This window comes from Saccostrea cucullata, unplaced genomic scaffold (assembly GCF_032062105.1).
Source record: "Saccostrea cucullata isolate Sc308-1 unplaced genomic scaffold, CSIRO_AGI_Scuc_v1 ctg2783, whole genome shotgun sequence".
Taxonomy (NCBI): Eukaryota; Metazoa; Mollusca; class Bivalvia; order Ostreida; family Ostreidae; genus Saccostrea; species Saccostrea cuccullata.
In genome coordinates this window covers 37,332-52,852 of record NW_026934732.1, presented here as the reverse complement: position 1 = coordinate 52,852, position 15,521 = coordinate 37,332, and the positions used below count along the sequence as shown (strand labels likewise).

Sequence of the window (15,521 nt, the reverse complement as noted above, 5' to 3'; positions counted from 1 at the left end):
TCGCCCTATCGCCATCCTCCTGATTGGGCGAATTTAAAACGGTGCGAATTCAAATTACACAGCATAATTTCTTAAACAAAACTATGACCGGACGAATTTAAAATGGGGCCAAATTGTCCGCAAGTGCAAAAGGGCGAAAATAAGACGTGGCCAAAATAACCCAGTGTACAGTAAGTTCAAAGAGAGTTCAAGTTGAGGACTCTTACCTGAACTTAACCTATATAATGCCAGAATACTGCATGATTCAAGTTTTTATTTTGATGAATTTTAAATATAAAACAAAAAAGCAAACTAGTTAGAAACTGCATTTCAATGTTTAAAGAAAAACTTGTTCATGCAAGTTTTACTTGTTGTTATATGATAGGGAAACTTTAATCTTTAAAAGAGAGAAAATACTACCATAGCTTGTCAAATTATTATAAGAATGATTTGAGAGATGTTTTGTGTGAATGCATGTTTTTCTGTTAGTTTTGTGTGTACAGTACTCTGTGTATATACAGTTTCATATACATTACATGCAAACTTGACTGTCAGCAATGTTGATAAGTATGTTTTTCTTAAAGCCCTAAGTTACAGTTAAAACATCTTTTTATCCTTGCACGTAAAAAGTGAAATATATTAACTTGTTTACTTGGCCTTGTTTGTACTTGTATTTTATATTGAATGAAAACAAAGCTGAAGTCATTCCTTGTAGCAACATGCAACTTATGTATAAAAAATGAATATGGAAATTACTATGGTGTAAAATTGATTTTAAGTGTCTGAGATTAATAATGATTTTTGTATGAGAAATTGATGTGAATCGTTTCTCTGTGAATCATTTCCATGATGATGCAAAAGAGAAGTTTGGCTTGAATCCCAATATTTAAATTTGAATGAGAGTGCATCCTCTTTAAAGCTTAATAATGTTTTTGTTACAACATGAAAGAAACTGTTCATTTCTGCTTCTGCAAATATACACGTGCACTTTCTTAAGATATAAATGATTCAGATGATGTTCATAGTTTTATTATATATTGAGTCAGTTGGGACATTTGAAATATGAAAAGCACAACTCTATTTAGGGTTATGTCAAGTCATTTACAATATGCTGTACCTTTGATTGCATTTTAATATAAATACAGAAGTATGCTGATAAAAATTATGGTTGAAGCCATGATGTGAAGTGATTCAAAATCATGACTGATTTTTACTGTCTTCTATTAAATTATTTTGTATGCATGTTTTGTTGTTATTTATAAACTTTCATAATATTGAAACCCCATGCAACATGATGTTTTTGACCTGTCTGTCAGTAAGTTTTTCTTTTGCCAGCAAAGCTCCTCTTCAGCTGCTGCATAGAATTTTGACAAACTTTCATATATTTAGGACACGGTGTGTAGATGTACATATTGCCAGGAAATTCCAGTTCCATTATTTTTCTGGGAATTTTAACCATATCTTGAGAGAGTTATGAACCGTTTGTCAAGGCATCTCAACTTTAACCGCAGCACAAAATTTCATCTCAGATATTAAGTATATATTTGAGTAAAGTGTACTGTGCCATTCATAATGTGTTGCATTGTGAAGTTTGTGAGTTTCCTCATTTTTTATGCCCCCCCCCTTTTGAGAGGGAGAGCATGTTGCTTTACTGCCGTCGGTCGGTAGGTCGGTCCAGAAGGACTTCAATTCATTTTCTTTGCAGAGGTAGCATATACTGAAATGAAATATTCAGAACTGAAATGAAAACTTAAACACCTTTTAAAAGCAATATATGTTTGTAAAACACTTATGCCCCCCTCCCCAAAATAATTGGAAGTCCAAGGGACATAACCACTGTCCAAAATGGCTCCATGGTACCAAAAAGAGAACTTGACCTAGATATTTTTTTGATAAATCTGTATACCAAATTTCATTTCAACTTGTTATTTATTTCTGAATTAAACACTTCTGGAAACACAAGCAACATAAGGTGACTGGAGCAATAAATGGCACACCTCAGTCCTATTCGACTAGATTAGATTAGCCCTAGGCTGTTTGCAGGAAACAAGTGGCTGGGCTTATTCCGTATATAGTTCTTCAAGTGTTTAATATAAAAAAGTGTAAATTTAGCAAAAAATCATATTGCAGACACACTCATTTAATCTTCTAATAAACAGATTCAATACCGGTATACTAGTATATAAAAATAGGGTTGCGATGATACATGTCTTGCAAATGTATATTGTATGATATTTTCAGTTTTTAGCACTCAATAGCTAGATTTCACACACCTTTTTATAACTGCGAAATAAGATTTTAAATAAGAAGGACAGTTGCAATGAAATATACATTTCCACTAAACCGCTTTCCATACACCTCCCAAAATAATTATCACCAGTGAAAAAGAAAATTAAAGAATACTGTGCAACTCTATATTACAAAAATGGTTTTAATCAGATGTGAATAATCACAGTACTCTTTAAGTTGATTTGTTTTAGGCATAGTTCTAGAGCACAGCCTTATTTTACTAAAATTTACAACATCAGAACATTGGACTTTTCAACACTTTATACAATCATCCTTGTGATAAAGTCCCGGCTTTTGACACCATGTCTGGAAATATTAGAAAAATGAAGTAAATTTAATTTTGTTGTATATGGAGATATTTGACACTTAATTGACTCGATTTGCAAGAGCATGCTCTGCTCTACTTAGAACTATGTCTAAAATAAGTTAAGCTATTAACAAATAAGTTGATGATACAGATATAGTAATCTCGCTAATGGCTAAAACTATAAGGAAAATAGAAAAAAAATCTATCAAGTCGAATGTTTTCATATTTTGCTCTGAACTTCCAAAATACAACGTCTTCAGCATTTATACAATCCTTTTGAAATAGCGATCATATTGAAGTACAATTACAAAATACAAACAAGACATGCATTTCTTCCAGAAAGCAGATAGTCATATTCCATATCATAGTCGAATGTCTATCGGTTTTTTTTATTCTCGAGAATTTTTTTGGCTTTCATAAAGCAATATCCCAGACACTCTGTTACAACTGGAATACATGTTCATGTTCTAAAATCTAGCATTCAATAATACCCAATGTACTATTACTGTTGATCTTATGAGTTCCAAGATTCCTTAGGTCTCACCATCATCCCTATAATAATTGTCTAGATTTACTTTTCCATATAATTATGAACTCCAGTCATTCACTGGTATTGGAATATAAGGACAGATGATATAATCGAATTTTTTCATCAAATAGCTTGAAAATAACTATTTATTTATGAGTAAAATGAATACGTCTAACTGTATAATTTTAAAATTTTTCATTCGAAATTTTGCAATAATTCGGTTTAAAGTGACACAAAATTGTATTGATGACTAGTATTAAGGATAGTTGCAGAAAGGTTTAGGGTTTAAACTGAAGGTTTAGAACTTTTTTTTTACAACATGCATATGAACATACATACGGAAGCCCATTAGTGCCAACCTGTATATATAAAGGAAAAGCAATATATAAAAGCAAACCTCGATATATAAAGGAAATGCGATTTATATAAACAAAACCTGGATATATATAAAGGAAATGCGAAATATATAAACAAAACCTCGATATATATAAAGAGAAATGCGATATATATATAAACAAAACCTCGATATATATAAAGAGAAATGCGATATATATAAAGAGAAAATTTTCCACTGCGTGACCTGTAGCGCTCGGCTGTCCATCAAGATTATATACGGATTAACTCCTGGCAGGGGGAAATCAGTTATGCAGTACTCATTTATTACTTTCCCAGAATCGGCAAAATGTTGCTATGTAATAGTGTTTATTTGTACATGCATAATATTATATCAATGAACTATAATTGTACCATTACTTAGATAATGCACTTAATTGAGAAGAAGAGCATTTACAATGGCGGATCCAGGAATTTCGTAACGGGGGAGGGGGCACAGGAGAAGACAGAGGGGTCTGGTGGCTGTACAGAAATTAGGACAATAGACCTATAGATTTTATATACAAATATTTGAAACGGGGGCGGGTGGGGGGGGGGGGCGCACGCCCGGCGCGCCGGTCCTGGATCCACCTTTGATATAATTACTAGTATAAATATTAATGAAATAAGTATATTTATCGTATTTTCTGTGCATTTATTGGCTTTACATATATAAGATCAACTTCGTTTTTTCAACCTAGAGCTAACTTGTTTACTGTTTTACAAAAACCTAGCCGTACTACCTCTGGTTTCACTACCGAGAATTTATGAAAATAATGTTTAACAGGAAGTCTCTTTTAGACATTCCATATCCGGACCCTGAGGATCTCAACTTCTTACTGAAATGCGTCTTGGAAAACAATTACTTTGAATTCGATGGAAAATATTACAAACAAATTATAGGAGCAAGTATGGGGGCAGTCCCCAGTCCAGAGATCTGTGACATCAGAATGTATCAAATCACAAAGCATATAATGGCACAATTTCGCCATGCCAGCAAAATTGTCTTCCAGGGCAGATAACCTGATGACGGTTTCATAATATTCAATGGAACGCAACCAGAGATAGAAGAATTCTTTGATATCGGCAATCACTGTCACAAGCATCTAAGATTTACATTTGAAATTTCTCCATCTGCTGTCAACTTCCTTGATACTACAGTTTATAAAGGACAGAAATTTCAAAATTTTAACAAACTTGATATCAAGTCGTTTATCAAACCAACAAATAATTTTCAGTATCTACACAGACAGAGCGCTCATAGCCCAGCTGTGTTTAAAGGATTCATTAAAGGAGAATGCATTAGACATGCAAGAAACACCACTGACCCTGAAATATTACATGCAACACTTAATGACTTCAAGACACACTTATCAAAGCGAGGTTACTCTACTTCGGAAATTGATCCTATTATCAAGGAAACGGTCAACACAAACCGATCAAAACTCATCATCAAAAAGACTAAAGAACAGTCATTACGTAACCCTACAGTACTGGTTACTAAATTTAACCCTTGCGTTAAAGGACTGAAAAAACGAATTCTAAAATATTGGAACACCATTCTTAGACATCCAGAATGCAAAACTTTATTTCATTCTCAACCAATCATTGCTTACAGCAAACACAAGAATATAGGTGACGAGATAATCCGGTCGCACCTAAAACAAACACCATGATTTATGTCCGTGACCCCTGATGAGGCTCCTTAATAGCCGAAACACTCTACAACTACTTGCATAATTCAAATCAGATATTAATCTGCTATATGCAAAAAACATATCTACTTTAAAGTGTGGTTTGGAGTGTCGGGTCCTAATAAATCTCTTACAAGTTTGGTTGATTGATGTCGCTAATCTTCACATGAAGAAGAACAGCAGTTTTTAGCTTTAGTTTTAATCATCATAATTATCAAGAAACACAAATAAAGAAAACAACACACTGAATACCATCCTGAAACTGCCACACCAACTGATCGCAATCAAAACATTAGATCGGGAGCTGATTATCGTATGTTGGCGAAGTCTCTGTTGTTATGAAGGTCATTACACATGTTAAAGGTCAGGCAGTGGAAAGTTTTCTCTTTATATATATCGAAGTTTTGTTTATATATTTCGCATTTCTCTTTATATATATCACATTTCTCTTTATATATATCGACATTTTGTTTATATATATCGCATTTCCTTTATATATATCGATGTTTTGTTTATATATATATTGCATTTCCTTTATATATATCCAAATTTTCTTATATATATCACATTTCCTTTATATATCGAGGTTTGCTTTTATATATTGCTTTTCCTTTATCTATACAGGTTGGCACTAATGGGCTTCCGTACATACATGTATCTCCTTCTTTTCATCCAAGAATAGCCAAATGAAAGGTTTTAGTATGGTATAACAAATACATGTCAGAAGTATTTATTATGTAGCCTTACGTCCTCAGTTGGTTTTGAGTACAGTTGCTGCAGGTCCGTGTAACACACCCAAGTTTTTAAAATGATTTAGAGTTGTAGAATTTTGATATATATTCGTATTAGTTCTTTCTAAATTACAAAAATTCAAACTGATTTGGCACATTGAAATTTGATAGATAAGTTCAAAAATCTAAATTTTCAAAATTTCAAACAGGTTTTAAATTTTTAAAGATTTTTACCTTAAATATTCAAAATTCAAATTTCCAAAACTATTTTTTTATTTGAAACTTTAGAATTTTTTCAGAAAGTTTACACGTAACAATCCAAAGTTACCAGTAAGTACCATTTTCCGAATTTAGAAATTTTAGAATTTATTTCAAACTTCTAAATTTCAACTTTCAAATCGTTTAAAATTATTTGAATTTTAGAATTTTTAAGGTATCATTTAAATTTCAAATAACCAAAATACTTTGAGATTTAAGAATTTTACTTCAAATATTCAAAATATCAGATTTCCAAATCCGATTTGAATTTTGAAACTATGTCTGTAGCAATTCAATAATTCCAAATATCTAAAAATCTCTTTTGTTTGAACTAAAGCGCTTTTGACATAGTTTCAAAATTTAAACCGGATTTGGAATTTGATATTTTGGATATTGGAAGTAAAATCTAATTTGAAATGTAAATTACCTAAATTTTGAGAGTTTAAATCAAAGTTCTATATTTTTAAAAATCTAAAACGTTTTGAAACTTAAAATTCATATAGAAGTTTGAAGCAAATTCTAAAATATAAAAAGACAGAATATGATACTAAACTTAAGATTGTTAAGTGTAAACTTTCTGAACAAACGATAGATTTAAAACTCAAAATTTTAAAATACTAAAATAGTTTTTGGAAATTTGAATTTTGAATAGTTATGGTAAAAATCCAAAAATTTAAATTTAAAAACCTGTTTGGAAATTTGAAAGTGTAATTTTTTAGAAATAAAATACACGTAATTAACTTTCATTATACGACATCAGTTTTTGAAAATATAGCTTTCATAATTAATAATAATTATTAATTATCATTCATCATATAATCATATAATAGATAAGCAATGATCCATCGAAGTATTTTATTTTAAGTTTGATGATATGCTTCTGAAATGAAACATTGCAGAAGCCTCCGTAGTTTCAAACAATACGAAAAATTCCATGCGCTTGACGCAACTTATTCCATGGAATTCAAGGTAAAAAAGAATAAAAAGATACATGGCAGTTTTTCTTTTTTTTTTTTTTAAATTTTCATAAATACACATTTAGAGCTGAAATTGTTTTGGGAAAATGAGAATAGCTACAAACAAAATTATTCCCAAGTCCAAACAAACTATTAACCTTCCGTTCTTATTTTCTTTTCTCCACTAATTGCGAAGAAACGGATTGCAGACGTCATTTATCTTTGACTTACGGCTTTGGAAATATAATAATAGACTAAGCTCGATCCGGAATCCAGTGTCTTTTGATGAGACCTTTCGTTTATAGATCTCTGGATCGATACCTCTCAGGATAAATATACATCGGCTCTTCAATTTAACCGTGAGTAATTGAATATGATGTTGAGAACAGTTTGTATAATAAGAAACGCAGAAGAAATATACAATCTTTTGAAACACGGTCAGAGTTTATAATGATGTTTCTTTTCCAGAACAGAGATAAAAAGTCTTATGTTTCCATGGGTTCTGAATGTTGTTTTTAATTACCAAATTGAATATATATGGTAACATATTTAAAGCTGCCATCACTTACAGTAAATGTGTCTACTTTCGATAATCCATATTATGAGATCTACTTCTTTTAAAACTTGTCACTTCAGTTCCTTACAAAGATGCAAAGCGGGTTACAGTAAATATTCTTCTGAGCGTATTTCTTCACTCCTCAATAAAATATTAACAAAACTGGAGTAGAAAATTTAGGGGAACTGTGCAACTGATATATTCGAAAAGTGGAATAAATCAGATGTGGATACTTATGAATCACAAGGAACTTTGAAATCACAAAATTTTACCAAAGTCAATAACATGAAGATTTACGACTTGTTTCCCACGACAAATAAAAGTTCAGGCTCACTGGCATCATTGACAGCTACTTTTCAGTAAAAATTCTCTAATAATTTGTCATTGGCCATTTTCAAATTCATTTTATAAAACAATTCTGGTTGTACACACAAGTACTCTAAAGTTCATATTAAAAATATGCCCAAGTTTCTGTCATTTATGTAGAATTAGGAGATCAGGTGTATCAACAATCTATTGAAATTCATATGGGTAACAATTGCGCTCCGTTGTTAGTAGACCTGTTTTTTTTTGTATTCATATGAAGCATAATTTATTCAATAACTTCAGCATGAGAAGAAAACACTTGTCGTGGCCTTTGATTCTACTTTTGAATATTAAGTATATTGACGACGTATTATTTATTACAATAGTTACTTCAATTCATATGTCGACTCTATATTATATATCCCAGTTATCTTAAAATAAAAATTACTACAGAGTGACATATTTAGTTTCCATTTTTTTGACATTTTACCAGAAAAAGACGTTAATGGGGACCTAACAACAAAGGTTCAAGATAAAAATGATGACTGTAACTTTCCAATCGTGAGCTTCCCTTACTTATGCAGCATTATGCCCTCACCTGCATACATAGTTTAACTATTATGTCTCTCCGTTGATTCGATGCACAAGAGCATGCTCTACGTTTGAACAATTTCTAAAACGAGGTACGTTACTGACAAACACGTTGAAGAAACAAGAATATCAAAATTCTTGTTTAAAGTCACCATTTTGTAAGCTCAATGGTCGAAACAATGACCTTGCCAACAAATACAATTTATCATTAAGTCAAATTCCAACTGATTTTTTTTCCATACTGTTAAGCCATCATTTACACACGGAATTGTCGTCGGAATTTCCGTTTTTTCCTGATCATGACAAGGAGCAAACGGCGGGTGTGACCGGTCAGCAGGGGATGCTCACTCCTCCATGGCACCTGATCCCACCTCTGATGTTTTAAAGGTCCGTGTTTGCTTTGCTCCTGTTTTGTATTGTTTGAATAGTTTGAATGGACTTTACACTTGAATACTGTTTGTTATCTTGATATATTTTATATGTATTTAAAAATCAACATGTCAAGTTCGTGACAGACAGTTGAGTTTTTCTGATGTCAATATATGTATTAAATGTATGTTAACTTGTCAGGAAATGATGTCAACTTCTCTATATGTCGATTATTTTCTGACAGGTTGACTAAATAAATTCTCCCTTTATAATCTCCTCAAAAACCTGATCCCCTTTTGTGGCTCTACCCTATCCTTAAGGACATACGGAATGTACCTTACCTACTGATAATTTTTCAAGATATTCTAAATGTAAACTTTAAATACCATTACATGTTCTTAGACAAAAAGTCAGCTTGCCTTACCAGGGGGTTTGAAAAGATATCAAATTTGAAAAATCTTGTATTATTCAAAGAAAAATGTACAAAAATTACAAATCATAAACTCCAGATTTTTTTTCATCAAAAATTGTTGTAGAAGAGGTGTGCAAATCCATATATAGACATTGAAAATATTGCACACAGGTCCTTCTTTTAGTGGATCTCTTTAACTCCAGGGAAGAACCCAATAAAGTTCAAACTACGTTGCGTATGACCTTAAGGGCCACGAATTAAATAAATTGATGCTTTTCAAAAAAAAAAAAAGGATCAACGATCTTTGACTATATTTTATTCATCTTTCTTTGAAAGAGGTCGACCCTCCATCTTACAATTTCAATCCATTTGATCGGGAGGTGAAGAGGAAAACTTGTGAAAAGTGTGAAACTTATAAGTTGACATCTTTGCTTAAATTACATACCTTTCTCTAGTCCGTTGAGCAATACATGTACCCGAGTAAGAAATATGCAATTCTGATCAAGAGGTCGAGAACAGAGTGAAAATCGAACTGATAGACAGAGATACCTTCAATTCATGTTCATAGCAAATAAAATGACTGTTCTTTTACTGTTTTATTTCTTTATACTATAAATATAATGTGGATGAAAACCAACATTGTATGAAAAATATACGTATATGTATCTATTACATGTACATGATGATTTATTTAATTTATGTTTGTGTTAACTGTTTATTTTTTTTTAAATAATAAATCACAGATATCACACAATGAATTCCACCATTTCAATATCTTCCTCTATCGTCGAGGTTACAGGGTTTTGGCGAGCTGTACTGATAATGGCGCATTTAGTGTTAAGATGCTCTGCAGCTGCCGTCTGGTCAGGTGTATTTGCGACATCTCCCTCCTCGGACACTTGTTCCAAGGTAAAGGCTTTGTTGATAATGCCCGGATAACTCGATCTCCTGCAAATTTAATAAATAAATCAAATTTCAGTGTATTCAAACATACTTTTGATAAAATACCGAGAATGAAAAAGACTATTTAAGGTGCCTTTGAAAAAGTTAGTATGCCTTCTGAATAGTTTGTCTTTAAACAGTTGGGAAAAGAAACTGTAATGGACTTACCTTCCTGAGCTATCGGAGTCCCAGATGCAGGGGTCCTCATCAGACACGGTGACGAATGCACTGTCTTTGGACTGATCCCTTGAGTAATTTCTCTTGTTTCGTAGCAATGATAGTTTAAAAGACACTTGTTCAAGCTGCTTTGTAATTTTTCGATCTTCGTACCTGAAAAATAGTTTGTTTGCTACTGTAAAATCACGTACTTTCATGAGGCCAAATTTTGTGGTTTGAGGAAAAAAGGTATTTGTTCTCCCTTTAATGTTAAGTGAAATCCAATTAAAAGTTATTCTGGTATTATGAAATTTCTATTTCTTTGTTCTCCCTCTAATGTAAAGTCCAATTAAAAATAGTATTGGTATCATTAAATTTCAATATCTTTTCTTCTCTTGAAATTCAAACTTTTAAAAACTCACCTATTGATCCAGTTTTCGTATCGTTTTTCACTGGTTCGTTCAAAGGACATGGTGTCTAGCGACGACTGTTTTGATTCATAAGCAGAATCCTTGACTCTACTACCATTAACTGAATTCGTTGACCTTAACCTTTCTTTGGTAAAGTTGATGTCTATGGATCGTGTTCGAACATGTTCGGATCCCGTGTTTCTAGACACTATTCCGCCATCCCTCCAGGGAGACGTATATAAACTTTTTGATGACGAAGAAAATCCCGTATCTGTGTCTGTAGGATGAATGGAGTGCCTTCCTATGATGAAAGGATCGTCATTTTCACTAGGGTTTGAACTTGAAAGACTAAAGTTTTTATTATTCTGACGTAAAATTTCAGTTTGTTTGATATCAAGAAAATCGTCAGGTTTCCTCAAATGAGATTGGAATGAGGATTGCATATACGATAAAGCTTCGTTGTCTTTTCCTACGCTGGCTTGAGTTTGTCCAACTGTCGAACCAAGGTTTGGAGATGGGAAAGGTAAATCATTTCTTTTAGACTTTCTAAATGGGTGCTGATAGAAATCCTCTCTATCGCTACTGGAATCTGTAACTTCCACCCTTTTCTTTGACCTTTTCTTATGTCTCTTTTTCCCCGATATGCTGGTATTTAATTCTTCTCTTGATGCACAAGAACACTCACATGACGTGTCTCGTGAACGCGAACGTCCATTTTGTCGTGATCGGTTACTCCTTTTAACAATTCGAATGTGATACTTTCGACTGCATATTGATTTGTTTCTCCTATTTTCGTTGACAGAAGCAGATGTCTTTAAATTGCTGGGATGGTCATTGGATTGATATGCTCTTCCACAAACTTTAGTATCAGACAAAGATAACTTTCTTTCCATTCTAGATAAGCCCGTAGTTGGTTGAGAGTGCACGATATCAATATCTAATGAGTTTACAAATGCATCAGAACTGTAGTTGTTGTCGCTTTGCGACAAAATCAACACCTCTCGGTTACTATTTGACCGCCGGACATTTTTGCTCGGTACAACACTTCTCTCTAGATCTTGAAAGGAAGTTTTACTGTTTGAGAAAATTCTTCGCTTATCTTCGGCTTTCATTTCAGTGAAAGATGACCGTCTCTGTTTTTCTTGGTCGGATACTGCTAAACCATGATCTTGTTCATGAAATCCACCCGAGCCTTGGACGTTTTCATTGATTATTACTATTCTCGGGTATTGATGTCTTTCCTGCAAAATTGCTGGCGAAAGAGATTTTGATCGTGTCACATGATTTGAGGAATCTTCTGCCTGTCGGCCACTTTTCGTATCAAAGACAGATGTCGTCTGGCTGTATCTCAGTTTACGGTATTCGGAAGGTAAAGGAGGGGATTGAAGCACGAAATTTTCGTCACCATTATCTTCTTTTTCAGAGGGGTTAAATTCCAAAACACCCGATTTCAAGCCTCCGACAGGATGCATTCCACTAGGAAGGTTATGAGCGTCGAATGGAAACGACAAATGTTTATCGTAGGAAGCGAACAATTTGGCTGCAGCCTTCTTGTTCGTTATATCCACTTTGGGTGTCAAATTTCTTGGAGTTGTTGTAGAGCTTTCTGGGGCATAATCAGAAATATCCAAAGCCTACAAATAACGATTCCTCTCAATAAGTATACTTTGAATTATGATAATGATGAAAAAATTGTTATCTTAGATAAAGAAAGTTGATGTTATACGAATATGTTGAAAAATACTATAGGTATAATAGGACTACAGCATGAAATGTTGGAAGATATTTAGGTAAAATAAATTTTTAAGTGGGTTATGAACTGAACTTAAAAGTTTCTCTGAGAGAGAGAGAGAGAGAGAGAGAGAGAGAGAGACTCACCAAGTTATCAGTTGAGATACAGTCGATGTTTTCTTTAATGACGACAGAGGCCTGCAGACTCAGAGGAGGCGACGAAGACAATGGGTTGTTACAATGAGCCGGTATCTCGTCTACAAAAGAAGATCATGTTAAATCTAAAGATTGAAACCAAATCCGGTGAATCTTGGCAACAATAAAGGTGGAGTAGGTATAGAGAAGCGACATATTGATGCGATCAATAACCCCGGTAGTATTTCTAAGGATAATGTGAAAAAAATCTTTTTTCTGATTAAGCTTCAATTAAGCTATCGTGTGTTTGATAGTATATATTAATATATAAAAGAAGGGTGACACCACAAATGAATAATTTGAAAGAATCTATAAAAAATATATTAATCCACAGCAAAATTATGTTGCTTCAGAATAATACCCGAAGGATTTAATATCTAGAAATAAAAGAATTTTCTTATCAATATGGTTTTAAATTTCTTAATAACAGAAAGTTTATTTTAAAAATAAATTTACATACCCTCTCGTTCTCGCAGAATGTCTTTAGTGTCCTTGCAGCAGATCAAATACTTTGCACACTTCTTTTTAATGATATAGGATATTCCAAATATAATCAACAAAATAAACACCACAATCATTCCTATCCATATTGGCTCCTTTAATAACTTTTGTCCAACGGTAGTGAATTTTGCATTGTTGTTTGAATTCATAGAACAATCCGTTCCTGCAACGTGAATAGGAATGGTGAAGACTTATTGGCACTGGTAATATAGCCCAACCAACATGTAAAATCAATAACCACTCTCAGGTAAATGTATTTTGACAAGTATAGTTTTAGGTGTGTAGATGCTTAACCATAAGTATTGCAATATTACGTGGTTACTTAATAACCAGTCCAAATTGTTCATGTGGATTATTATATATAAGATTCATATCATTTGTGGGTTTTTTCTTGTTTGTAACAAAATATGCAAAGCTGATGAACAGTTTATTATCATTTAATAATCTGTAATTTTATTTTACAGATCTATAAACATTTGATGCAAAAGGATGGATTTTTGATTCATTCTCTTATCAACAAGATGTAGACGTTTAAAAGACCTTCAAGTCTAACAAAATGGTATATCTTAGTTTCTTCAAGTCTAACAAAATGGTAGACCTTAGTTTCTAAAGAAAATTATTTTTGCATATTAAGATTTTTAATTTTTTTTTCGACAGTTCTAATGAATTTGCAATAGATCAAATAAGTGATTAAGGCAATTTTACGAAATTCAGTATAAGAGAAGACTGTTATGGAATTTGTGTCATCCTTTTGACTTTGTCAATAAAATACGTTCAATGTACTTGATGAAATTGTAAGGCTAATTAAAACAATATGTTTGTTTCCAATAAACCGACCGACCCTAATTTTTACTCATCAACCCTACTTCATTTTATACCAACTCTGGATTTTGTACTGTACTTCTTTTCACTAGTATTGTTTTCTCATGCTGTAATTAATGAATGTAAGTCTCAACTACTGAAAAACATGATTATCTACTTAAAGTGTTTTAAAGAGTAAACTTGTTTTGTTCATTCATATGTATGCATAAACGACGGAAACAAGTGTAAAAAAAACTTCATGCAAATGTTTATCAAAAAAAAGTTTTTAACTTTTCTAACTATCTACTGTAACACTATTTTTTCCAGCATAATACGGGAAACAAACATTTATTACATATTTTTTATTTGGCCTAATCTTTTGGAGTGTCCACATTTCTACGTTTTTGTAAGCACCTTTTAAAATCTACACTATACATAATGTCGCTTTATAGGTTATTATTCTGACGCCTTGACTGCATGGAAATTTAAATTCTGTTCGGCTAAACTTATTAAATTTACTTACATAAACATGACTTTGGTTGTTATTTCTATAATTTTTGAAGAATAGAAAATGTTTGTAGTATATGTCATTAAAGATGTACGAACTAAAATAAAAATAAAAAATAGTTTTTTAAATATCAATTTGTTTAAATGTGTTTAAATTGTCATTTAAAGAAAAATCCATAAGTTTGAAATGCAAAAAGCCAACATGTATTGTCAAGTGTTCTAAAGGTAAGTGAACCTTTTCTATGATTATATGCTCGTTTAAAGGTGAATTACATGAAAACTATCAACACTTTCTGTAAATATCTTGCAATCTTATTAGATTACATCACATGGGCGGATTCAGGATTTCTTTTTTTGTGTCGGATTCTAATCAACAGGAAGAAATGACTCGCAAAATTTTTGACAATTTAGAAAAACATTCCCAGTCCGAAAATCCTATTAGGATTAGGATGTGGAGGTCAATTTTCTTCAGCTAGGTGGGTCTCATTACTAATTTTTAAGGGGTTCTTTCTTCGCCCGCGTGGCGCAGTGGTTAGAGCGTCTGCTCTAGAGTCGCGAAGTAAGGAGTAAATCCTTACGTCGCGGGTTCGAATCCCACTGCGGGACGTGGAGACTGGTCCTTCGGATGAGACCGTATAAACCGAGGTCCCGTGTCGCACTAGGTGCGGGGACTGTTTTACAAAAGAACATATGACTAAAACCAAATTTATTCTACTTATATCTTTCTTGTTTGCATTAAAATGAAGATAGTTTTAAACTTTTTTTAAAAAAGAATGTAGACAGATATTTTCATGATAGGGATGTTAAACTCAATCATTAATTTTACAAAATTTTACAAGCAACCAAAGTTTTTGGTCTTAGACGTAAGTTCTTTTGTAAAATAGGCCCCTGGCACGTAAAAGATCCCACACTGCTCAATGGCCCTGAGT

At 32.6% G+C, this 15,521-nt stretch overlaps 1 protein-coding gene across 1 annotated transcript; it reads right to left on the bottom strand.

Annotated features, from left to right (window-relative positions):
* Nucleotides 1–10,012: 10,012 nt before the first annotated feature.
* Nucleotides 10,013–13,433, bottom strand: LOC134241237 (uncharacterized). Its single transcript, XM_062723298.1, has 5 exons — nt 13,244–13,433; nt 12,736–12,845; nt 10,870–12,491; nt 10,460–10,621; nt 10,013–10,297 (listed from the first exon to the last, which is right to left on the bottom strand). Exons 1-5 carry the CDS (start codon nt 13,431–13,433, stop codon nt 10,096–10,098), a joined length of 2,286 nt encoding a protein of 761 aa, XP_062579282.1. The 3' UTR covers nt 10,013–10,095.
* Between the last annotated feature and the right edge of the window lie 2,088 nt (nt 13,434–15,521).

Bases quoted from the DNA above. Each gene is read 5' to 3' on its own strand.
- LOC134241237 (XM_062723298.1), bottom strand. From the start codon at position 13,433: ATGAATTCAAACAACAATGCAAAATTCACTACCGTTGGACAAAAGTTA. The intron at 12,846-13,243 runs GTATGTAAATTT...CTTCTTTTGTAG, and splicing joins CATTCTGCGAGAACGAGAGG to ACGAGATACCGGCTCATTGT. The intron at 10,298-10,459 runs GTAAGTCCATTA...TTAAATTTGCAG, and splicing joins GACTCCGATAGCTCAGGAAG to GAGATCGAGTTATCCGGGCA.